The 24,003-nt window shown below is 49.7% G+C and overlaps 12 protein-coding genes across 12 annotated transcripts; 5 read left to right on the plus strand and 7 right to left on the minus strand.

Annotated features, from left to right (window-relative positions):
- Nucleotides 1-887: 887 nt before the first annotated feature.
- On the minus strand, nucleotides 888-1,106 carry N7508_008797 (uncharacterized protein; the record flags this gene model as incomplete). The annotated part of the gene is made up of 1 exon (XM_058466860.1): nucleotides 888-1,106. The coding sequence occupies one exon, from the start codon at nucleotides 1,104-1,106 to the stop codon at nucleotides 888-890; it is 219 nt and encodes a 72-aa protein (XP_058314706.1).
- Nucleotides 1,107-3,386: 2,280 nt separating this feature from the next.
- On the minus strand, nucleotides 3,387-6,480 carry N7508_008798 (formin-binding protein HOF1; the record flags this gene model as incomplete). Its single annotated transcript, XM_058466861.1, has 6 exons — nucleotides 3,387-3,556; nucleotides 3,610-5,533; nucleotides 5,583-5,894; nucleotides 5,943-6,229; nucleotides 6,283-6,387; nucleotides 6,438-6,480. 6 exons carry the CDS (start codon nucleotides 6,478-6,480, stop codon nucleotides 3,387-3,389), a joined length of 2,841 nt encoding a protein of 946 aa, XP_058314707.1.
- Nucleotides 6,481-7,189: 709 nt separating this feature from the next.
- Nucleotides 7,190-8,098, minus strand: N7508_008799 (uncharacterized protein; the record flags this gene model as incomplete). The annotated part of the gene is made up of 1 exon (XM_058466862.1): nucleotides 7,190-8,098. One exon carries the CDS (start codon nucleotides 8,096-8,098, stop codon nucleotides 7,190-7,192), a length of 909 nt encoding a protein of 302 aa, XP_058314708.1.
- Nucleotides 8,099-8,646: 548 nt separating this feature from the next.
- Nucleotides 8,647-10,910, minus strand: N7508_008800 (transcription factor TFIIIC subunit TFC6; the record flags this gene model as incomplete). Its single annotated transcript, XM_058466863.1, has 2 exons — nucleotides 8,647-9,485; nucleotides 9,539-10,910. 2 exons carry the CDS (start codon nucleotides 10,908-10,910, stop codon nucleotides 8,647-8,649), a joined length of 2,211 nt encoding a protein of 736 aa, XP_058314709.1.
- An 837-nt stretch (nucleotides 10,911-11,747) lies between these two features.
- N7508_008801 (alpha/beta hydrolase) lies at nucleotides 11,748-12,626 on the minus strand (the record flags this gene model as incomplete). Its single annotated transcript, XM_058466864.1, has 1 exon — nucleotides 11,748-12,626. One exon carries the CDS (start codon nucleotides 12,624-12,626, stop codon nucleotides 11,748-11,750), a length of 879 nt encoding a protein of 292 aa, XP_058314710.1.
- A 448-nt stretch (nucleotides 12,627-13,074) lies between these two features.
- N7508_008802 (uncharacterized protein) lies at nucleotides 13,075-14,147 on the plus strand (the record flags this gene model as incomplete). Its single annotated transcript, XM_058466865.1, has 2 exons — nucleotides 13,075-13,128; nucleotides 13,188-14,147. 2 exons carry the CDS (start codon nucleotides 13,075-13,077, stop codon nucleotides 14,145-14,147), a joined length of 1,014 nt encoding a protein of 337 aa, XP_058314711.1.
- A 239-nt stretch (nucleotides 14,148-14,386) lies between these two features.
- Nucleotides 14,387-15,182, minus strand: N7508_008803 (dolichyl-phosphate beta-D-mannosyltransferase; the record flags this gene model as incomplete). The annotated part of the gene is made up of 2 exons (XM_058466866.1): nucleotides 14,387-15,020; nucleotides 15,082-15,182. 2 exons carry the CDS (start codon nucleotides 15,180-15,182, stop codon nucleotides 14,387-14,389), a joined length of 735 nt encoding a protein of 244 aa, XP_058314712.1.
- A 297-nt stretch (nucleotides 15,183-15,479) lies between these two features.
- N7508_008804 (uncharacterized protein) lies at nucleotides 15,480-16,975 on the plus strand (the record flags this gene model as incomplete). Its single annotated transcript, XM_058466867.1, has 3 exons — nucleotides 15,480-15,583; nucleotides 15,638-16,718; nucleotides 16,781-16,975. Coding segments are annotated over 3 exons (1,380 nt in total), but the record flags the coding sequence as incomplete, so codon positions are not given.
- Nucleotides 16,976-17,183: 208 nt separating this feature from the next.
- N7508_008805 (uncharacterized protein) lies at nucleotides 17,184-18,215 on the minus strand (the record flags this gene model as incomplete). Its single annotated transcript, XM_058466868.1, has 2 exons — nucleotides 17,184-18,039; nucleotides 18,091-18,215. 2 exons carry the CDS (start codon nucleotides 18,213-18,215, stop codon nucleotides 17,184-17,186), a joined length of 981 nt encoding a protein of 326 aa, XP_058314714.1.
- A 224-nt stretch (nucleotides 18,216-18,439) lies between these two features.
- On the plus strand, nucleotides 18,440-19,387 carry N7508_008806 (hemolysin III family protein; the record flags this gene model as incomplete). The annotated part of the gene is made up of 1 exon (XM_058466869.1): nucleotides 18,440-19,387. One exon carries the CDS (start codon nucleotides 18,440-18,442, stop codon nucleotides 19,385-19,387), a length of 948 nt encoding a protein of 315 aa, XP_058314715.1.
- A 958-nt stretch (nucleotides 19,388-20,345) lies between these two features.
- On the plus strand, nucleotides 20,346-21,679 carry N7508_008807 (Zn(II)2Cys6 transcription factor domain-containing protein; the record flags this gene model as incomplete). The annotated part of the gene is made up of 2 exons (XM_058466870.1): nucleotides 20,346-20,693; nucleotides 20,747-21,679. The coding sequence occupies 2 exons, from the start codon at nucleotides 20,346-20,348 to the stop codon at nucleotides 21,677-21,679; spliced, it is 1,281 nt and encodes a 426-aa protein (XP_058314716.1).
- A 458-nt stretch (nucleotides 21,680-22,137) lies between these two features.
- Nucleotides 22,138-23,287, plus strand: N7508_008808 (SDR family NAD(P)-dependent oxidoreductase; the record flags this gene model as incomplete). Its single annotated transcript, XM_058466871.1, has 4 exons — nucleotides 22,138-22,309; nucleotides 22,371-22,558; nucleotides 22,653-22,804; nucleotides 22,882-23,287. 4 exons carry the CDS (start codon nucleotides 22,138-22,140, stop codon nucleotides 23,285-23,287), a joined length of 918 nt encoding a protein of 305 aa, XP_058314717.1.
- Between the last annotated feature and the right edge of the window lie 716 nt (nucleotides 23,288-24,003).

The following is a 24,003-nucleotide window of genomic DNA, read 5'->3' on the forward strand; positions in this document are numbered from 1 at the left end:
AGCCCCGCATCAACAACATTGGCTACAGCGAAAGCATTCATGGCTAACTTTCTCTTGAGAGTTACTCGGATCCATCCTGCTATCCGGGTTGATGTGCTTGATAAAGAGGGGAGAGAGCGTTGGTATATCAGAGACAAAGGGTGTGAATATTGGAGAGCAAGGGTGTGGGAATGAGTGTTGATGGAGTGCCTGACACATAGGGCGGCAGATTTATTCATCAGTCCCTCACGGAGCTATCATGGCACAGAAGTTGGACTGATCTTGAAAGGAACGATGCATAGTCACTGCTCGTGTATGTGTACTGTAGATTAAATCATTCGCTCTACTACACACATTCATCCCTAGGCACCAGTCTGAACAAAGCATTCTCTTTTATTGATATATCTACTTTGTGGTGCTAGGGCGTGGCTAGACATAAGCTTCGTGCTAAGCAGTAATTGTGACCAAATGAACCCATGCCGACAATATCGAGAGAAGAGTCCCGTGAACCCAAGCGCAAGATTCCCAGTTATCTGAATAAGAGCAATCATAGGAGTTTGCATTGTAATATAAAAAAGCCAACGAAGATCCAGCACCTTGTCTGTGATTTTTGGGGTTATGTCTGGGATATAACATCAATATGAACAGCACTCGCTGATGAATATTATAGCAGTCTGAGGCAGCCTTAACCTCAAACCCTATCTTGCCTCATCTCTTTTTGCGACTATTGATTTATCACTATGTTTGATGATTTACGTTTTCAAAACTTACCTCGACTTCATGATATTGAAACTAGGAGTCAAGGTGAATTGAAGATAGAGAAGTGAAGGTAAAGTTGAATCTAGAAATGAAGGTGGATGGAAGACATTGAAGTATTACCATTGACATCGAAGTTATGCGCCTTTGCTCTAGCCCTCGTTGAAGAAAGCTACCTGTACAGTAATGTCATCTCGCACATTACCGGAGAACGGAGAGCTCATGGCAAGCCGGCCAGCACTCATCTCACGCTGATTTCCACCAAGAGAGTTGCGTGTCAGATACATAGCAGCTCTTTCATCTTGGACAGTTGTCCGCTCCCCCACAAATGGGTAAGGGACTCCCTCATGGAACCGACTAAAGTCAGACATGTAGTATTGTTCCACCTCGACCTCCTCCTTGTCGTCGCATGCTAACCACTTCCAGTCAAATCAACACCTTCTTAATTCGACATATTTTCCCATAGGCCGTCTGGGGCCGTGATGTAGAACGATGATTTGCTGGGATCAATTCGGTTGTTGGTGACGCCAGGCTTAGCTGTCAGGTATAGCGGGGTGATAAGTTGTACCTTGGCATGGGCAGAGAAAGCACGAAATTGCGATTCATTTCCACCTGAAAACCTAGCTCCCACTTCCATTTGCAATCACCGAATTCCCGTGAGACCCCAAGCCCAAGTACTCGGCCATCCATTACAGCCTCGTTTTCATCTTCATCAGGGTGCTCGCGTAGCCTGGCAACCTTGTCCTTGTTGAGCCCAGTTTGGCCTACCGAAAGAGGTATCACTTTCCAGCTACCATCTGGCCTTTGCTGTTCCGACACTGCCGTCGAGTCGCCGGTGCATGCAGGAACCAGCATAAGTGAGTTTGAGTTTCTTAATCTTGTCCTCGAAGGGCTCCCCACTTTCGGATGTATTGGTAGCTCGAATCATGATTTGGTCATCGCAGTCCCCGAATGCTCTCACGATGGATTTCTGAATCTCCTCGTCTAGCAACGGTTCCCTAATTGAATATGGCTTTGCATCACATAGGTGTCGGTTAACGAAGAACAAGAGCTTCTTTTCCCTAAGCTCTTCAGTTTGCGATTCATTATGGCCATCAAACACAGTCCAGGTATACCATCGTTCCAAGATGAAAGAAGTCTCTGATGCATATATCGGTCTTCACACGGGCTATTTGAGGCTAATTGACCGAAATCGTACTTGTTGCTGGGGAATTCTTCGGGTGCAAAGGATCAGACATCGGCGCAGAGCCTGGCTGTCGCCTGCTCTTGTGAGGGACATGGCTCGGTAATTATCTGTTCAGCTGGGGGGCAATCAATGTAAGCAATCTCATCCGGGGTGGGGTGGTCATCCGAAAAATATTTGCGATACTGCGACGCCTGCAGCTGCGACTACTAGCGTGAGTTTGGAACTGGGATTCGATGTAAACAAGGAGCCTCTTGTCGAGTCGGATCGTGGGAAGTACGTTGTGAAAATACACCCGGCGACTCAGCGCTATACTTGACGATATAATCGATGCAGCGCATGTTTATACTTCGGCTGTCGGCAATCATCCTGGTTGGTCAGTGTGAGTACTTGTGGCCCCACTGAGCCGTGCCTTAAACCCTACCTTAGGCAGTTCCAAGACTATAACTTTCAGGCCTTACATATTCCAAATCATGATTATGCTGGCACTCTGATACGGTCAGCTGACAATCTGTGATGCATTGGCTATTGTTATATTCCAACAGAGGCCACAACCTGTTGAGAGTGCGATGAAGCGTTAGACGATTCTCCAGAACCCTCACAGTGAGTGTACTACTCTAAGCATTTTTTGAGCTTCCCTTTTTTATCTCTTTATCATCTACTTCTTGTCTCTTTTGGCGTGCCTTGGGTGAATCAATAAGAGCATGTAAGCCCGGGATGAAAAAGGACTCACGACCAGTATTATTATTTTATTTCCATCGGCTTCACCACTACAGTATATGTAATTGTGGAAACATAACAACAGCGCAATAGGATACAAGACGATATACGGCTTACGGTATATGAAGATTTTATATTTTATATCAGAACAGAAAAGTGTCGGCGTAGCCATCTCATTCAATTTATATTTTCATGGCATCTAACTAGCTTACAGCTTACACACCAGCGGAGAGCGTAAAACACAGAAGTAAAAGGGCATCAATTAAAACAAGTCACATCATATCCTCCATAAAAGTGAACGAGCGTCCAACATAACCATCAATAATTCAAAAGAGATCAAGGGGGATAAAAGGTCGACCATAGAGCCCCAAGAGGTCTCCATAGCCCGAGATCGGTCATCATACAATTTCATCCGAGAACATCTCGTAGAAAAGGAAAATGTAAATCCAACAAATTGACACGAAGCGCAATATCAAAAAGGTAGTCCCAAAACACGCACGCTAAAGCTTCCAAAAACATCCATAAGAACAGAAATACATGATTGAACGAGCTGTTCGCGATGTCGAGACGAGATGGTAGCACCATGTTGAGAAAGAAAGGTAAGAATAGAGTAGAGTTAAAAAAAGGACCGTGAATGTGCAAAGAGGGTTGACGAAAGCATGGTATCTACGTGAGAACATGAGAAAGAGTATCTCCCTCAGGACAATCGTTGTGAGGGTCGTGGCGGGTCGTGAGATCGAGGGGGTATTTAGATGATTTGTAGATAGTTGCTGGGCACTAGACCGGGGGGGCCACGGGCGTTGGTGACTTCTGCTTCCCACCAGCCATCATCTTGGAGACGGAGAACAGCAAGAACATCGCCCTTGCCGAACCCAAGCTCCTCAGGGATGGCAGCGTTGTAGGTGTACATGGCACGAGCTGTGAGAAGTTAGATATTGGTACACCAATACAAGGGAGAATATGAAACTTACCGAAATGCAAGATGGGACGGCCATCGCGGCTGAATTTGCGTCCAGGCTCTGCAACAGCCAGAGTGCGACTGCGGGATCGGCCAATAGGTGGACCATCACCGTAAGTAGATGAGGGACGGCCGCTGGAGCGGGCCGAGCCGTATCCACCGGGGCTGCTAGCACCGTACATATCACCATGGTTTCCAGACAATTGCAACTCCATTCCGCCGGCACTCGAAGGACGAGTTTGCTGTCGGAACTGAGGCTGAGGAGACACAGCACGGTGGCTCATGGAGGGAGAGGGCCTTCTCTGGAAGTCGTTGGGAGAGTAGGTTGGGTTTTCAGCGCGACGAGGAGTTGGGGACTGGCTGTACTGGCTTCGCATGCTGTTGGACTGGTAGGAGGCCGGGCTTGGGCTTGCTCCTCTACTGTTCTGGCTCATGCGAGTGTCCACACGTGGGGATGCAGCTCGAGGCGCAACCTGAGGGCTGGCGCTTCGTCTTGGTGCAGGTGATCTAGCACGAGGAACTTCTTGGGTTTGACCGCTGTGTCTGGATCCCATGCTGCTGTTTTGGCCCCGAAGCATTGTCTGGGTTTGGCCAGTGTACTTTTGGGTTGTCTTCTGCATTTGTTTGGCAGTGAAGGCGGGCTGAGGAGCTCCAAGTCGCTTAACCGATGGATCGTTGTAAGCGGGAGGCGCTGCAGTACTGGCGTTGCTACCGCCATACTGAGAAGAAGGCGCAGATGGGTTAGGCGTGGAGATACCAGCGTATCTGTCAGCGGAAACTCGAGTCGCAGACTGCTTTCCGTTTGACTTCAATTCGAACAGAGCACGTGCCATGGGATCCAAGTCGTCTTCGGCTCCCTTGGCTGCCTGAGCCCCCTTGTTTGGCGAGTTCTTTTCGGGAGAAGCAACGTCAAAGACATTGTTACCGACATTGAGCTGGAAGTTGGCTCGGGGGTCAACAGGTTCGGGGCTTGCAGAGATGCGAGTAGGAGGAGCCGCGGCAGGAGGTGGACCAGATGGAGGCTTGGCGGGACTGACCTGCTTTGGTGGGCTCATCTGCTTAGGCGGACTCATCTGCTTGGGAAGGCTCATTTGTTTGGGAGGGCTCATCTGCTTTGGCGGACTGATTGGCTTGGTTGGGGTCATTTGTGCAGTAGGTGAATCCCATCCACTGCGCGGCGCAGCCTGTGGGGACATGGCTGGCTGAGCAGGAATAACAGGACGTTCTTTATCATGGCGACTCTTGCGACGGAAGGGGCTGTTGCTGAAGAACGCACTCTTCTTCTTTGGCGATGGTGTCTGCTTGTCTTCGTAAGGGCTTGGAAGGGGCGCACTGTTGGTCGGCTTCGGGATGGACTTCTTGGTAGGCGTTGCTTCAACACTAGACATAGAGGTAGGGTTTGAAACTTCGCTCTGAGAGTCGCGACTAGATGGACGATATGCGCTGGCTGCCGAGCTGCGCTCCGATGGGGGACCTGCACGACAGAACATAGTCATACCATCTGTCGGGTATGCGTTATGGGGAACGGCTCCAATTTCTCCATGTCGCTCAGGATCATAGTTCGGGGGTGGCGCACCTCCACGACGGAGATCCAAAGGTGCAGGCTGAGAGGCAGGTTGCGGCATTGGCGCTTCATTAACGGGAGGGGCAGGGTGGCCCATTTGAGCCGCAAGTTCGGACGATGGGTCATTATGAGACTCGAAGGTCGACGGTTGAGGAGATGATGTACGGAACGCAGGATTCATGGTGCGCTGGAACTGGGCAACCGAATATCCCTCGGCCTCATCCATCTCAGAACCAGTATCATCGTCTTTGCAGAAATTGATGAATCGGGGAGGGTCTGGAATTTCTTGACCAGTCCCGCTTGCCTTAATGAATGCCATAATATCCTTCTCCACTTCGCAGTTTTCCAATGAAAGACGGACTTTCTCACAAGACTATATGAACGTTAGTACGAAGCACAACATTGAGAGAGGACAAACATACAGCATCGTCGCTGACACAAACAGTTGAGGCAATGTTCGCATATGTCCACAAACTGCTCTTTGTAAAGTCGAGACGCTCCTCTTCCAAGTCTTGAAACTTGTCACAAGCAGACTTCCACTCCTTGTTCCAACGACCAGTAGTCTCCTCGAGCTGTTTAATAGCGGCTTCATATTCGTTGCTGTTGGACGCAAGCTGGATTTGTGTCTTCTCAAGCTTGGCCTTGTTCTTGCGCTCTTCCTGTCCCATCACCATGTGTCCCTGCGCGAGGTATCCTTTGATGCGAAGGCAGTCCTGTTCATAACGATCGCGTGTCTGCATAGTTAGCTTTTTGTTTATTCACGGTACCGGAAATAGGCGTACTTTGTTGACAATCCCCGTTTGCTGCATTTTCGTCTTGTGAAGGCGTTCAATGGTTTGTTGAATGATCTTCCTTCGCTCCTTAATACCACTAGCAAATGCAGATAGTGGCTCTTCTAGCTCCGTCTTCATTTGCCCTGCAATTGCTGCGTGTGCTTTGGCAATTGCCTCTGTCTCTCCACGAACCACATCGAGCGAGTTCCGGAGCGATCCTGTCTCAGATGAGCCGAGTGTCTTGCGACAGAGAGCCTGGAGTTTTCGCGCGTATTCATCTTCAATAGAAGCTCGCACTGTAAGCAATATCAGTATTTATATCCTCGAGACTATGATGTAAGCCACATACGATTGTAAAAAACCTTCAATTCATCGTTTGTAACCTTTGAACTATGCATGCGGTCCAGCATAGGCTGAAGTCCAGCATCATCTTTACCCCAGAAGTTATTTGCAACTAGAGGGATGTTAGCGCATGATAAAGAATAATAATGGATCACAGCATACAAGACATGGAGACCGTAGGTCCATCTGCCACCGTCCCAGGCATGATTGTGGTTGAGCCTCGGCCAGCCTTTGCTCAAATTGAAAGGTGTGGAAAAGACCGAGAAAAGGAAAAGAAACAGAACAATGAGACTCTGCGATAAGAAACAACAAAAGAGACCCTTGGAGGTCACAATGTGTCGAGGTCGAAGGTGACCGGAGGGATGTGCTGTTTACGGGCGCGTCTCTCGGGGCAACCACCGCGCGGCCGACATGCACCCCGTTACATAATCCCAGCCACTCGGCCCTAATTTCAGCCTAAGATCAACTAGAAAACCTGCTTCGCTACTTTGCTACCTTATTGATCTAAAAATTGATTAATTCGGAGTCAAATTCATAATAATATCTTCATTTCATTCTCATTGCAGCGTGCAACCTATCTATGTAATTGGGGGCTCGTAAAATATTCGATCACAGTCTATGTAGCCCAAGTTAAAAACAAGTCATCCCATGACCAAGAAGAAAAAGAATACACATGATGAATCGTAAGTTCTTCAAAAATCGCTCCGATAAAAACGCCAGTCGAGTATGCACCCCCAAATTCATGATGGGGGTAGGTCAATTTATTCACAAGCCAATCATGTTCATGTCCGAAGGATGGCAAAATGTGTAACGTGTTCGCAGTCATATCGATCCATAACAAAGGCCTCATAAGTTCTTGAACCGTCATGTTTTCGCCAGTTCATGATAGGACAGATAGCTCGGTGCTATCTACCTTAGTAGGCGACGGGAGTAGCAGAAGCGCTGACGACCGGAGTAGAGACGCTGGAAGAGGCCCAGCTGCCGAAGCGACGAGCGACAAGAGAGGGCGAGGCAGTGGGGGTGGCGATGGAAGAAGAACCGGCGACAGGAGAGTACCAGCCAAACTCACCACGCACGGCGAGAGGAACAGCCGAGGTGGGGGTCGCACTGGAAGAGGGAGTGCCAGAGGCAGAAGAGTACCAGCCACGGGCGACCAGAGGAGTGGCGGAGACAGGCACGCTCACAGTGGACGAGGGAGCGGAAGAGTACCAGCCGCCAAACTGTCTGGGAACAAGGGAGACAGAACAAGACGGGGAGGCAGTAGCCCACTGGCGGGCATGGAGGGAAGCTGAGGCCGAGGGTAGAACAGATGAGGTTGAGTACTCGCGGACATAGAGAGCACCGGTGGTGGATGGCCGAGGGTACTCGCGGGCATAGAGAGAAGCAGAGGCAGAGCTGGAAGCAGAGCTAGCGTACTCGCGAGCATAAAGAGCAGGCTGGCCAGCGGCTCTCAGGCCACGACGGAAGAAAGAATTTGAGCTAGGCTCGGGAAGAGCAAAAGATGGGAGGGGAATATCCGTGCGAGGAGCGGGAGTCTCATAGCAAGGAGTGGAGCTGGCAGCACGAGCGATGGAAGAACTCGAAGGAGTGGCGGTGACAGTAACAGTCACAGGCACAGGGGGAGCGCCGGCAGCAGTGACAGTTGATGTTTCAAAAACAGTGTCAATCTGTGGGGCAGCAGAAGAGGAAGAGTCTCCGTCAACGTTGACGACATCGTAGGTTGTCTTGCGGCGAGAGAGGTCTTCGTTCTGGTTGGCGAAGGGAGCAGCGTAGGTAACGCTGACAGAAGAGAAGGCAAGAAGTGCCGCGGTAGAGAAATGCATTATGAAGAGATAGAAGAAGGCTCGCTGGTAATGTATGTAGAAAATAGAATAATGTTGAAGATTGAAGATTTAAGGTTTGCAAAAAGTAATAAATGGAGTAAGAGTAGAGGTGGGTGTGAATGGAGAGTAGAGGAAAGCGGAAGCAGAGGGTTTTAAAAGTTGAAGAAAATAAATTCAATCAATGAATCATATTGACAGTTTCATCCAACTTCCCATCATTGGACCAAAAATAGGCGGCTGGGATGGCTGGGGATATACAGACTCAGACCAGCCTTTACTTTATGCCTAAATTGAGCCCCACCCGGGTCCATGGATGTGCCAACCACGCTGCCGGATAGCGTGGCGTGGCCATGATCGACATTATGTAAGCGCATCCGGTGTGGCTGGGGATCCACTCTGACACAACGTTGCGTTTCACTGTCGCCTGATTACTTTTCTTAGAACCTCTAGAATCACGATGATGGCGGAATGACCCTGATCGACATGTCAATCGGAAGTATGTCTTATGATTCTGTAACTATTGCCTAGCTGCTGCGGCAGGATTCTGACTAGATAGCTAGATCCTCCACCCGCACCAGCCCGCTACCCAGCGCTGCACTCGCCCAGGCACAACAGGAAGGGTTGGGGTTCCACCCGAGGGCTGTGACGTGGGTGCCTTCTTCGTAAATTGTGGAGGTCGTAATGCCAGTGATCGGCTTAGTGTCGGTAGTCTTGTGTTTGACCAGTCTCTGGTTGTCTGCCCGGTATCCATCGAAAAATCGGCTAGTCCCTGCAGTGCCGGCTTTAGAGCTTGGGACCCATTCATGTGTGAACCACATTTGCTGGAACACTTGCTCCTTGTTGTAGACCACTCGGCGGAAAGGATTGACTCCTAACACCTCTCCTGCAGCACTCCCGTACAGCACGCAGGGGTGCGAGAAACTGCATGGAGCCAAGGCTGAGACGTTGCTGGAGAACCTCCCTATGCCATTGCTCGTAAAGAATCGTCGGATTGGGATTAGGCGGGCATATTCCTGCTCATCGCCTGAAACAGCGGACTGAAGAATGGGAGAATAACTGATGTGAGGAGCTGGCATTCGCATGCGGACTGTCGAGACTTTATCGGCCACGGGATCCAGAATAGACCACATATAAGTTTCACCGTCCATGGAAATGGTTATCGCATGTTGAGGATGGTTTGGGTATACCGATGTAATGTCCAACACCCATGTTGAGTGAATTGGTCGATAGAAAAAGGGAAGTGGTTCAGACGCAGAGGATGCAATGTTCCAAATAGCCACGAATCCATTGCTGCATCCTACTGCAATATCGCTAGGAGACATCCAAGTGACACATGTGCAGATTGCGCTGGGCGGTTTTGCTTCAAAAGCGGGTGAGTGGAGTTTGACTAGAGCTTTCATGTTAGTGGGACTCGCAAGGATTTACAGAATAGACACATACTGTATTCGGTCTCTTTTGACCCTCGGCGTAACTTGATGTCCAATACTTTGACTTTCCCGTCCCCCCAAACCCCCGCTAGTAGTCCGATGGACTTTGTTCCTTTTTCGTCATCTTCGTCTCGTTTTGCTCGAGGCAGTCTGCACCAAGACATCCGCGTCAAATCTCCCCACTCAGCACAGAGGGCTTGTCGTAGCTGTGGTTTGGACTCCATGTCAAGAGTTTTCGTCGAAGTATCACTCGTTTTTGCTTTGAACTCCCAGATTTGTATCGCGCAAGGAAAAGGTGGCGAGGGTTTGAGTGATGAGAGGGGCTCGTTCCAATCAGCTTTGTGCGGTTTCTTTTGCTCTTCGGTAATTGGTACGGCCACAGCAAGGTACTGGGTGAGACCGTCGTGGTTCGGAGCCCAAGCCATGCAAGTGATCTTGTGGCCCAGGTTTAAAATCCAGCCCTCTCGGATTTTGTTCGTCTTCCTTGTTGATTCATTTTCGCTGGACTGCCTTTCTCCCCAGACATTGCCATAGTCAAATGACTCGTGGTACTCCAGGCTGAAAAGCTGCTGGTTGTCATAGGGCCCAAGGAGAATGTCGTGGTGTCGGTTCTTGGGTTGCGGTAAGTAATTCTGACGAGCCGCTGTTTCTTTGATCTTCTCAATGCGTTGTCGTTTCTGGAATCTCTCTCTGGGCTCTTTTTCATAGTACCAGTCCCATCCGCGCGTGCTTTCCCTCTTCACGTCGTCTGGATGGACACCGTGTGTTGGTCCATAGGCATGTCCATCCGGTCTGGGTCCTTCCAAAGTAGCGCGAGTTGGGAAGACCGAGTCACTTCCCAGATTCCATACGCCACGGAAATAAATGGCTGCGATCAGGTCACGATCGTCGGCACCGAATGTCAGATTGTAATATGTACTTTTGGATAGATGGTCCTTGGGATCAATAAGACCACGAGAGTGTGTCTCAGTTGTATCTGGAACGATGATGCCGTCGGGCTTTCGCTTTTTCAGGGATATGTCGCGTTGTTGGACTGCCATACGCTCTTTCGTTTTCTTCCCCTTGCCTCTTCTGTTGATGACGCTGGGTTCATCAACGTCCATTTGGTCCAAATCGGATCCATCGGGTACATCTTCCATCTCTTTTTCGTCATCTTCTTCTTCTTCCCCATTGTCAATTCCGCCGTTGGTCTCGTCGCCAAAGGCAGCAACAAATTCCTCATCAGAAGGCGAGTCTTCTCTCTTGACACGCTTGGGCTTGGGCTTGGAGGACGCTGCTTGTCCACCATTATCGGATTCATCGCTGATTCCAGCTACTTGAAAAACATCCTGGGTGTAACTTTTCCTGGTGCCCGTGGCACGCCCAGATCTGCGTGCGGATGGCATCTTGTGTAGATATGTCGCGTCAAAGACGGCGATAGTGGGCGTGCGTAAAGTACATCCAGTACCTTAAGACTCAATCAGACCAGAGATATAGCCCAAAGCTTTCTCAAAGCTTGCTTTGTGTATTGAATTTGTCCAATCTTTGACATGAGAGAATGACGTGAAGCTTCAATGGACGGCCAAGGGTGGTGACGCTAGTCCAAAAACGGATAGCGCATGTCCGATTACATTGTTTATTCGCCGCAAATTATTCAGCCTATTACATTTCATGCATCAAGTGTTTTTGAATGCTATATTCATCTTCATTTATGGTTCATTTCATTTGAAAAACTGGATTCGAAATTTCCGATCCATATCTTTGGGCAAGTCCCTCGGGAAATATGCCTTTTGCATAGTTGACCTATCTCATTTCACTATGTCCCTCAACACGAAGAGCAATCGATATCCTATGATGGTGGGCAAGGCTGTATACCACCTTCCCGAGTTAGAGAAACAATGACCTCATATCATACACACCCAACTCTACCTCTCTGATGTGCAAACTCAAATCTCTATGGATGTTTGGCAGCAGCGCCCAATTCTAGCCAAGTTCGATACTTCTCTCTGATAGAAATTATCAAGTTGCACAGTTGCGTAGTTCAGTTTCAAGATTATTGGTTACTCCATGGATGCAACAACAGACTCAGGATGTCACAGCAAGAACGGTTTAAAGTACGAGCAAGTTGAGATATGACGCCATATGATTGAGCAGAGACTAGTGTGTACAAGACGTGATACCATTGCAACACTGGGCGAGAATTGATGTTGCTGCGCTTTGACCTAGAACCAGAGTAGAAGCACTCAGGCTTTTGTACTAGAGCTTTCTGGTATCAACTCCGATAGTATGTCATCCAGATGCCGGTGGATCGTCCAGTGTGTGTCGTTTTCATAAACCTTGAAAGAAGGGTTGTTAGTCAATTGCTTGACATAGAACTCCGTCATCGGCAGCGGTGAGTTCCAATCTTCCCCTGCATGCCAGATATGAAGGTTGTTGTATGTAATGTCTCCAAATGCAATACCCCAGTCTTGTGATAATAGCTTCGCTTCGTATGCAGCAGGGCCGGCGCCTTGTTTAAAAGGCTCAAACAAAGCGCGGAGTATCTCCATTCTTCGCTCTTCAACTGTCTTGGAATGCTTTTCCTTGTCTTTTCTCAAATAGCCATCAAGCCATTGGATCCCCTTTCGTGAATTTAATCCGCTCCTGAACATCCAAACCAAAATGCCCAATGAACCTTGCAATCCAGCCGGCCAATAATCTGCCGCAAGAGCTGATATCCGATATATCCATGGCATGTGGTCTGCTCCGGCCTGCCAGTCTCCTCCTCCAGCAAGAATACCGACTGCGGACATCATTTCATGAGGAAGTGCATGCGCACACGCCAATGTATAGGGCCCACCGCCTGAACCACCCATCAGGGCGAAGCAGGGGAGACCAAGATGGCCAGCCAGGGCTTGAACATCGGCAGGCCAGTCCATAATACGGCGATTTGATTTGTCCGTTGAAAGGCCGAATCCTGGTCGATCTGGGGCAATCATGCGAATCCCATGTCGATGAAGAGTGTTCTCCATGACAGAGCCTTCATAGCGGCACTGCGGATAGCCATGAAGATACATCAATGGATAGCCTGTTTCAGGGCCATATTCAGCATATCCCAGGGTTCTCCCATCAGGTAGTTGCATTATCTGATCAGCTCGAGAGTTTGTGTTGATGTATCGGCATGTTGGCTGTATGTGTATGCTCTTGAGGCGAGGGGTGCGTATCCTTGCGATCGAGTTCATATCTGAATTTCGTTATTCTGATAATTTGTGACTCTCACGTTTTGTGAGCAATTGGTGCCTTTAATGTAAGCAACTCGAAGAAAGACTGCCTTGAGTCATCTGATATTCCCGAGGTCGCGATCGCTCTTGGCGGGTGCTCAGCTCCAAGCTGGCTAAGCCTAAAGCGAGTAGTGAGCGCTGCTGTACCGTAAGCAAATGTCATCTTGCATGGAATGCTTGCAAAACCTGTCACTGATATCTTAGGGTGAAGGACGTTGAATCATGGGTGATCCGACCCCGCCTACGTCAACTGCTGATCACCCACCGTCCTTTTCGACACTCACCAGCTGCCAACACCAACATCTATATCATGTCTTCACACGCGAGCCGCGGTGAGTCGCATGCCGGCGTACTTCATGAATATGTAAGAGACTCACTTTATATATATGTACATATATGTATATATTGAGCTAATTTTCCCAGGCTCCGCGACTGGTGGCCTTCGAGTTCACCCCACCATCAGACGTCAACAAACTCCATAGCCTGATCTTCGTGGGAGGTCTGACAGATGGATTCTGCACAGTCCCATATGTCTCCAAACTAGCTAAGGCATTGGAAAACACCGAGTGGTCTGTCTTTTCCGTGTTGCTCTCCTCTTCCTATGGCGGATGGGGAGTGGGAAGCCTCGATCGCGATGTAGAAGAACTCGGCCACTGCGTCCGATTCATTCGCGATCTTAAGGCATCTCGACAGCCCGGTCCTACAGCGAGCTCCGCAAAGATCGCAATCATGGGTCACTCCACAGGTAGCCAAGATGTCCTTCACTACCTGTATTCGCCCAACCCCACCTCACAGGCGCCTTTGCGTCGCCCTGAACTTGACGGTGCCATTCTGCAGGCTCCTGCCTCAGACAGAGAAGGCCTACAAGCAATCATCGCCGAATCGTCAAACCCCGATGAGCTTAAGAAGGTGTACAATGACCTCGTGGACTTTTCTAAGCAGAACTTATCCACCAAGGACAACATCGATAATGTCCTCCCAATGCATCTCACTTCAAGGCTTTCGTATCCTGCCGACACGCCGTTGAGTGCTCGCCGATTCTTGAGCTTGGTCAGCCCTGAAAGCCCTGAACATCCATCTGAGGATGATCTCTTCAGCTCTGACTTGAGCGACGAGCGCCTGCAGGAGACGTTTGGGAAGATCGGTACTCAAGGAAATATCCAATCTAAGCTGCTGTTTTTGTATTCTGGCAATGATGAATACTGCCCACACTGGGTGGACAAGCAAAAACTGTTGCAGAGGTGGCAGCAGGCCACTGAAGCCGGAGGCGGCTCATGGGATACGGAAAACAGCGGTGTGATTGTCGGAGCCAGCCACAATGTCAAGGGTGAGGGCCAACAGGAGCTTATTGATCGCGTTCTACGATACCTGCACAGTATCTAAGCTGTGGGGTATGGTCATATAGAGACATGGAATACATAATTGAAAGACAGAGAACATTGAATTGATATGCACAATAAACAGGTCATTCAAACACCACCCAAAAGTGCACGGATTTGAAATAGCAGAGGGGTATATCACAGCACAGGGCAGTAGAGTAGATAGTCCAGGCATGAATTGGGACTGGACGAATTGGACCATTTGGGTAAGACAATTTCCGATGACAACGCGCATTGAACATTTCAAACCTTGAGCCATAGGTTCATCACACCCTTGAGGTACTCAACAATCTCAGATCCACCCAGCTTGCTTTCACCGTAGAGACGGTCGACAAAGGTAATCGGACACTCGCGAACCTTGTAGTTCATGGCCTTGGCACGGACCATCATTTCCATCTGGAAACTGTATCCCTTGCTCTCAGTGTTGAGGATAACCTTCTCAAGCACCTGCTTCTTGTACAAGCGGAAGCTACCAGTCAAGTCGCTAACACCGGGCATCAACATGACGTCGGCGATCAAGTTGGCAGTGCGCGAAGTGAACTTCCGGAACAAATCCCAGCCGTAGACACCGCCCTTTATATCTCCGAGGTTTGCGTATCTAGTTCCGGTTACAATGTCGGCGTCGGTGGCCTTTTGGATCTTGATCATCTCGGGGATGAATTTGGGGTGGTGGCTGAAATCGGCGTCCATAATGACGACGAAGTTTCCGGTGCAGAACTTCAAGCCGTGGACGTAGGCGGTTCCCAGACCGAGCTTGCCTGCGCGGGGCTTGAGGATGATGTGTTCTTTGCCATAGAGCTTCTGGAGCTGCTGCGCAATCTCGAGGGTGCCGTCAGGGGATCCGTCGTCAACGACAATGACCTCCCAATCCAACTTGCTAAATAGAAAAAAATATATTAGCAATTTATTATCGAGTTTGGGTCGACATTGGCGCATACTGCTCGTTGAAGGTCTTCTGGATCAGCCAGATGATAATAGGGAGGTTTCTCCGCTCATTGTAGGTGGGAAGAATGACCGAGTACTTGTGAGTCGCACCCATTTTGAAGTTGTAAAGTGTCAATTAAAGAGGTAAGGAGTGGTGCAAGATCAAGGAGATCAAGGAAATTAGAGAAAGAAGCGAAGAGTAGGGAACGTGTGGCAGCTTGTTGCATCCGGCAACGCCAGATCGCGGCCAAGTCGCCAGATCCGGCGTCCACCGCCCTGGCAGAATCCGATAGCTTATCAGATGTTTTGTTCATCGCAGAGCAGTTTGGTCTTTGTCACTGTCACACTTGGAAGTGTTCAAAATGAATCCAGTACACGACAAGCATCACCGGAATATCTCTAGGTGTGAGCGCCACTTCATTCCTCGTCAATATCCCCAAATTGCCCCTTACTGATTACCCGTGCAGCTTCTCGGCCCCGCAGCTCAACGAGAGGACCTCTAGATGCATCAGATGAGTGAGCATTGTACCTTGCCCTCCACCGCTACATCTAGATTCTAATTCAATCCAGTCCACTCGCCCCATCCAGCTTGCCCACTTCGCCAACCAAACGCAAATCAATGCTTGCTTCAGATCATTTCACCGGGGCATCTTTCCACGAGCTAGATCCGCTCGCCCCAGATGATTTACCAGAAACCTTAGGGAAAGACCTATCTTTCCTTCTTCGACATAATATCTACCATACTCTCTCACATATTGATATCCCGCCTTCGCTGCGCTCCGATTTCATTATTCTTAATCCGGGAGAACCCCTATCAACCTCACTTGGCGCCCTCGAGAAGGTAGTGGCTGAGGGCCGGTTCCTTATTGCGGCGCATTTCTCTGCGGCCATTTTGACGTCCTCACTGATCTCCCCGACGGATGTTAAACTCATTTTCTCCCTGTTTTACACACGACTGGCATGTTTGGAGCTGTCGGGGAATACAATCCTTGCGGCACAGGAATCGAAGGCTCTCGAAGATTTGAGCTCGGCATTCTACTATATTGACCTCATGTTGGACAAGCCCGGGACTGCTCAAAATGATGATAATGAACCAACCCATATCCGTGCGCCGAATCTTCGCCACATCGTCCCATGGCCTCTTCGCGTGCTCGCTGTACGACTCCAGAGTATTGGCTTTGGTGACTCACGCAGAAGCATTGGTGGGCTGTATGAAATTGGCTTGGAAGCTCGAAAGGAAATTATGCGCCCCGAAACCAGTGAGGACGAGCGGAAATTATGGAGAGAAAGATTGGCAGACCTTGGTGTCAGAAGCGTGAATTCATTGATAGAGATGGGTGATTTCGATACAGCAAGACGATCTCTCGAGGCCTTGCAGGCACCTGGGTCAGAGACTGAGACCACAAAATTCAGGAGAGCATTATTGCTACTACGGATTGGTGATCTTGATGCGGCAAGCCAGGTATTTGGAGGGTCCAAAGACACCAAGGAGGCAGCTCTATTGGAGCCTCTGTTGAGTATGGCGGAAGGTCGTTACTCAGATGCAGTAGCTCACTGGCGCGCCCTTGGCGAAGATAAGACGCGGACAGATAGGGCTCTGGTGGCTCAGAACATGGCAGTTTGTCTACTTTACACCGGCCAATTGGATGAGGTATGTGCTTTACTAACAAGGATGTGTTCAAACCTTAGTCCAACCTGCTGACCCTTCTCCAGTCCCGTCAGCTTCTTGAGGCTCAAGTCTCGGCCAACCATTCTTTTGCGGGGTTGATCTTTAACATGGCAACGGTCTACGAATTGTGCTCCGACAATGCAGGTCATATGAAGGGGCAGTTAGCTGACACGATCTCTAAGCAACTTGTCACAGGACACACTAATCTAGATCGACCAAACTCGGATCTAAAATTATAACACTCGAATTCAAAGTGATTATCCCTGGAGGCAAATGAATTGAATTTCACGTAGATGCCAATTTGAACACTGTCTATGAATACGAAGTACTCCATGAAAGATACCAATCTACCAATGACTTCCAACCAACGCCATGCATGAAAAGAAATGCCACAAGATGCTCTTGTCCAAAAAAAAAAAAAAAACCACGGTCCATGTACTCATGTACTCATGTGGAAGTCGGCGCCGGCTTAGGCGCAGCCAGCTGTCTCGGCCGTTTAATGATAATCTTATCATCCTCTCTCGCCCAACCAAGCTTCTCAACCTCGACCAACTTGTCCCACGTCCAATTCTGTTCATCACCCGTGCAACCACCCAAAATCCAACTAATATGCACATTGAGATAAGCACTGCCAACAGCCTTGAGCGCGTGCCTGCGGACGCGATCCGAGGCCCAATTCATCACAGCGCGAGTGTACGAGTCAACGCTGTTGTGCAGTTGCCAAAAGATAACCCAGTTATCGTGCAACAACGCCGCCAAAACCTTATCGACTGTTTGCGAATGGAACGCATGCTCCTTGCGCGCCCGGGCGCGCAGCTCATAGGCCGCTACCATGTCCTGTTGGCGACAGGCATAATCCAAAATTAGATATGTGACCAGTTCCTTGGCTTCGGAGTCTGGTAGTGGGTGTGATTGGGAGTGTAATTTGTCGAGGCTATATCGTAGCGAGGGGAAATATGATGGTGGATGATGAGCCAGGATAGACAAGCGGATCGAGAATATGTGGACCCGTTGCGAGAATGTCGCTGTGGTATTTGATGCCGTTGCTAGAACAGCTTCGCGCAGCTTGCGCAGGGACAGGAGGAGGGTAGATAGCTCTGTTGACGGTGGCGGAACACCCCGCTGTGGGGGTTTTGATGTTGATCGCAGGGCAGCAGGCGGGTTGGAGGTTGCGTCATTTGAAGCGCTTGTAGGGAGAGAGGCCAGTGCGGCGTCGAGGTCTTTGGAGTGGTGGGCGCAGAAGCGCATATATCGGTCGACTATCTTGTCAAAGTATTCGGTCTGGACCTTCGGGTCTAGCAGCCTGCGAATGCATATTAGTGGTGTTCTGAGAGGGTGTGCATCTCAGACACACTTCTTATCACCCTTTGACACGAATCCCACATTTTCTAGGGAGTCTGCTACAGGGCGTAGGCGGCTCATCTTTTTCCGGGGGTGGGGAAGCACATGAACGTCCAGTCGTTGATTGATATACTGCATGTTTGCACTGTTTGCACCAGCTGGTCCGAGGCATTTTCCCAACAGGGCGATTTCGCTGGTTTACCCCAACTGCCCAACATTGTATTTCTCCTTTTTATTTGATTTCTAGGATAACGTCTCTTTTACCAATCTGATTCACTTGTTCTTCTGCAGATTTGTACATATTCTGCTGGTCAACTTCACAAGTTCTCTTGACATCCTACCATACTTGCATATCACACGTGATGGCTCGCCAGCGTCGCCCTATTGACGAGCAGACCGACATACAGCCTGCAAAGATAACGAGTGTCCTCGAAGCGTCTCCCAATGTTGTAAAGCGACTGCTTCATTGGGACGATTTGCCTCATTGGCAACGCGATAATCATCACATCCATACTGGATATCGGCCTGCCTCGTCCTCTTTTTTAGGTTCATTTCAATCGCTGGGTTACGTTCACAATGAGACCGTCAACATCTACACCCACCTGTTACCGGCGGTGATTGCGGCGCCTGCCGCGTACCAACTCTACCACTTGCTTGCTCCCCGATACCAGAATGCGGCCGATTCTGATATCATTGCCTTTGCCTGTTTCTTTGCTGGGGCGGCCTTTTGCCTGGGCATGTCCGCCACTTATCACACCATCTCTAACCATTCACCGGTGGTTGCACGCATTGGAAACTCACTTGACTACATTGGGATCGTGGGACTCATCGTGGGCAGCTTTGTTCCCAGCGTCTTCTATGGATTTTATTGTGTACCCGAGCTCCAGCATAGGTACTGGACTATGATTTGTACTATTGGACTGGGTTGTGTCTTTGTGTCCATTTTGCCTCGGTTCCGCACGCCGCGTTGGCGTCCGTTCCGTGCCGCCATGTTTGTCGGAATGGGCTTATCTGCCGCCTTCCCTGTGCTCCACGGAGTTTTCCACTTTGGCTTCAATCAAATGCGACAGCAGATTGGTCTCAGCTGGCTACTTCTTCAAGGCTTCTTGTATATCCTTGGAGCAGGTATTTATGCGGCCCGAGTACCGGAGCGCCTTATGCCCGGACAATTCGACATCGTAGGGAGTTCGCATCAAATCTTCCACGTGCTAGTGGTCTGCGCAGCCGTTGCCCACCTGACAGGGCTGTTGAAGGCATTTGATTATCGGCACAGTGGGGTGGCCGAGACCTGTCAGATTCCACGCGGCTGAGAAGATGGGGTCTAGCACAGCACAATCGAGGTCGGACAGCATACTCATGGCATTCTTTTCAAAGTAGCCTGAAACGAAACATTCATGTAGCGTACGTGACGTGACCACCGTTTCAACAGCCCTCTCGAGGGTCCAGTCCCTGCTGACGATAACTCGGATCAGTTATGTGCAACGATGACGACGAGAAGGAGATGAAGCGGTGAGCACATAGTTCATTTGCAGTAGCTGGATCGGGTCAGCCGCTGGGAATCCGCTCTTTTTCTTTTCTTTCACATGGAGGCGTTGTCTGGAGGTACCTGTGTGAGAGAACAACGCCCTAGTACGATTAGAGACCAACTGCCCTTGTCAACGGTAGATTCTTGGGGTTCTCCAACAGAAACTTAGCCCCGAAATTGGCGCTTTCAACGTTGCATCAGGGTGTATGACTTGAACAAAAGGACCCCTGGCCGGTACCCCATACGCGTGAGTGCTCCATTCTGTCCTATGTTCCATCACGGGCAGTGGCCGAAAGAGAAGGCTGCATAGCTGGGCATTCGTGCTTAATTCCTAGTTTGGATGAGTCAGATTGGCAAGTCTTCGAGACTGCCTCATCTCCACTCTGAGTAGCGGTGCCAATTGGCATCCCATGCGTGGTTGATCAGATAGAAGCATCTGGGGTTTCACAGCGGCTGACCTCTGTATGCGGCTGCCGTCGGTACATGGAATCCGGATGCCAGAGTGACATTTCTGCTCCTTGAAGCTTGAGCTTGTTTATATATATCCACGGCCAAGGGGGGGGGGGTGGGAGGCGTTGGCCTCATTGGATGTGCGTGGTATGATTGCATCCTGGCTTTCTATTTCTCAAATTTCTTTTCCCCTATATCAAACCCAGGCCACAGTATCATCCACATCGTATTGGGCAGACTCCACTTGCTTCTTTTGTCTCTGCTTATTGTTCTTTCTTCCAAAAGCGGCCCCAATGCTTGCGGAGTCCAATAGCAGATCTTATGCCGGAGATGCACCAAAGCTCCGGACTGCATGCGAAAACTGCCGCCAATCCAAGGTGAAATGCAATCTGTCTGGCAAGAGTGTCTGCGCCCGTTGTCTACGCCACGGCTTACAGTGCCAATACGGATTCGCCAATCGATCCGGCAAACCGAAAGGCAGCAAGAACCGGGCCACTCTCCGCAAGTTGGGCCAACTGCAAGAAGAAAAGCCGGCCATGCGTGGCTTTCGCAGTAGTCGACTTGTGGCGCCTGTGGCCGATATGGAGCCGCTTGGTAGTGCGTATGGGAATACCATTGCTGATCCAGTAATTGACAACGATGTAAGTATATCCCATAGTCTCTTCGGCACATTGCTAATCATGACCCACTACAGGTCTGCTCGATATCAAACCAACCCGGGTTCTGGGAAAGTCCCCGGAGTTTTGGAAATACAACCACACTAGAATCCTCCGTCTGTCCTGGAAAGGTATCAACAGTCGAAAGTTCACCATTCACCGACCTCGTGGACCCCTGTCCAGCAATCCCAACTGGCATAGGATATCCACACACGCCAGTCACACCGACATTCTTATCAGGGGAATCACTAGCAGAGGGGATAGCCAGCCCATCCCTGGCAGGCTCCGTGGCATCATCGTACCCACTCTCGCCATGCGAATGCCTGGACATGCAGCTCTTCCATATGAACCGGCTGAACCACCTCCTGGCCGGGTCAGTACCACTCCGACTTGATCACAGTCTGCAGACGATCAAATGCACGTTCTGTGCCTGCCAAGTGTTCCTCCAATGTACCAAATGCGCCAAAGACAGCACAACCCTCCTGCTAACCATCTCGGTCCTCAACCTTACGCTCCAGCTATTCGAATACTGGGTTTCGCGCGAGACATCTCGCATCCCACGACCAGAACATGGCACCGACATCCGCTACGGATACTACGAGATCTGCCACGAGGAAAACCGGCAGATACGCAATTTCCTCTTGCGAGGTCTACTATTGCAATGTAGAGAGGTACTGATGGCATTGAAGATCGCTGCTACAGCCACTGATCTCCAAATCCCAACGTTGAACGTGGACGAACCGTCCGAACCAAAGGCTGCAGAAGAACACCATGCCCACTGGGTTCCTTCTGAGCATGTTGGTCTCCTCCCGGATCTAGATACTGAGCTGTCATCAGGTACACCCAGAAGCGAAGCGCTGCTTCCTATCATTGCAGGTTACGAAGCTACCGTATTGGCATTTTTACATTCGACTTCGTGGGGTGAATGTATCTGCGGTTCTGGACGGGTGATGCGCGACGAATGTCTTTGATTTGGAAGTATAATCATCATATCCACATATAGGAAGTCAACTCTAGTCTGTCGTTATCTGGTGCGCCAAGGGTGGGATATGGACATGGATGGGATGTGAATGTGTAGAGAAAAGGGCAAGGCAAGGGAGAGAAGGGAAGAGAGAAGAGGAGGGGCACAAGGATGCGATGGGATCGGATCCACGGGCTGAAGCTGAACAGTAAACGCAGGTCGGCTATATCAGGAACACGAAATGGAAAACATATCGCCTGTATAACATTGTTCTCAAGTCAACGAGTAACGAGAATAGTAGGTAAGTGCAGTCTATACCTGGGAGGCTTATACCCCACACTGCTCGGTCCGCAACAGCCTCGGCAGTCACTATCGCCGAGAGCCTCTCTCTATAAGAAACTCCCGCCCTCTCACACCTACATGTAACCAAGCCTTCCCTCTCTACTCGAAATAAAACAAACCATCCAAATGGCCCCTTCCGATCGCCTCAATCAGGTCAATGAGCACCTCAATTATCCAGCCGGCGTGCTAGCCGGCCAAGTCGCCATCATCACCGGCGCAGGCCAGGGAATCGGCGCAGAGGCCGCACGTCTATTCGCAAACGAAGGCGCAAAGGTCATTGTCGCTGACATTGATGCCAGTGAGACTATCACTCCAGTGACTTCATTCATTGAGCTTGTCTAATCAGTCAATCAAAACAGAAAAAGCCAATGCCGTAGCTGACGCCATCAACTCGGTCAAGGCCGGCCGTGCCCTTGCGGTTGTTGGTGACATCCTTGACGGCGACTACATTACCGAGCTTGTGAAGCGCGCAGCTGAATTCGGCAATGGCAAGATTCACATTATTGTGAATAATGCTGGGTTCACTTGGGATGGGGTTATTCACAAGGTATGTGGACTCCGTAGATTTTTCAATCTCGATGTTCTTATGCTTGCTTTCTATGCGGGAGACATTGTGCTAACTGCTTCTTTTATATCTATAGATGACCGATAAACAATGGGATACCATGCTGGCAGTCCACAACACAGCGCCCTTCCGCCTCGTGCGCGCAGCAGCACCCTACTTCCGTGTGAAGGATCAAGAACCACGCGTGGTCATCAATATTAGCAGCACGAGTGGAATCCACGGTAATGCGTAAGTCCCATCAACCCACTCCCACTCCCAATTCCAATCAAACGAATCACAACCACCAAACTAACAACCAAAAAAAGCGGCCAAGCCAACTACGCCGTCGCAAAAGCAGGCGTAGTAGGCCTAACAAAAACAATCGCAAAGGAATGGGGTCCTGCCTTCGGCGTCCGCTCAAACACCATCGCCTTCGGCTACGTAACGACGCGCCTAACGGCTGCCAAGGAAGAAGGCGCCTTCATCACGACTCCGGACGGTACAAAGGTTGCTCTTGGAATTCCGGGTAAGCAGCTTGCTAGTAAGAAGGGCTCTGCTGCGGAGGAAGAGAAGAAGAAGAAGGAGGCTGATGCAAATGCGTACCCTGACATTCCGCTGCGGCGACCTGCTAGTCCTGTTGAGGCTGCTAGGTCTATTCTTGGGGTTGCTTCGCCTTGGTTTTCTTATGTTAATGGGGAAACCATTCGTGTTACTGGAGGAAGGAATATGTAGGTTTTGTTTGTGTAGTTGTGGTGGTGATGTTGGTGATCTGGTGTTGGTAGACATATATGCGTTTCACCTTACCAGAGAATGCGTCTCAGTTAGGCGGTTGGTTCCACGGTGGCACGGGTCCATCTCACAAAAACACGAAACATTCTCAATGCGCTCGAGTCTTGTTGGACGGGGTAACGTTGGACAGGAAACTGTTGAAAAGGACAGGGGTCTGTAGGGATGAGAGGGTTTGGCCAAGATTTGGCGCATGCGGGTGAGATGGTGTAAAGTGACAATAGACCGAGCTGTACAGCAGGAATACGGAGAACCAGACAGGGGTAGATCTTGATATAACTGTCGATGTATTTATATTGTAGATATTATATGCAATAGAAATGCGGTGTAGATTGTAACATATTTTCGCAGTGTCGAGGTATCATATCGTAAGAATCAAGAATCAAGAGTCAATGGTCCCGCCAATGCCAATGCCAAAAGGGTGAAAAAGAAAACAAGTCTATGCACAGGAATAAACCGAGAAATATCATCATATCACCACCCAGAACCATAAAACCCCTCCGAAATACCCTTCCCAAAAGATGAACAGTGAAAATAAAACATTCAATCCATATCCAAACCCCAGACCTATAATGGTCAACGCCAATCCGAAACAAATAATCAAAACCCCGCGTTTCATCAGCCCTCCCAGGGGCGTTTCTCTTCAAGTCATAGTTCCCAAT

This window comes from Penicillium antarcticum, assembly GCF_028974205.1.
Source record: "Penicillium antarcticum strain IBT 31339 chromosome Unknown utg000009l_segment0_segment0, whole genome shotgun sequence".
Taxonomy (NCBI): Eukaryota; Fungi; Ascomycota; class Eurotiomycetes; order Eurotiales; family Aspergillaceae; genus Penicillium; species Penicillium antarcticum.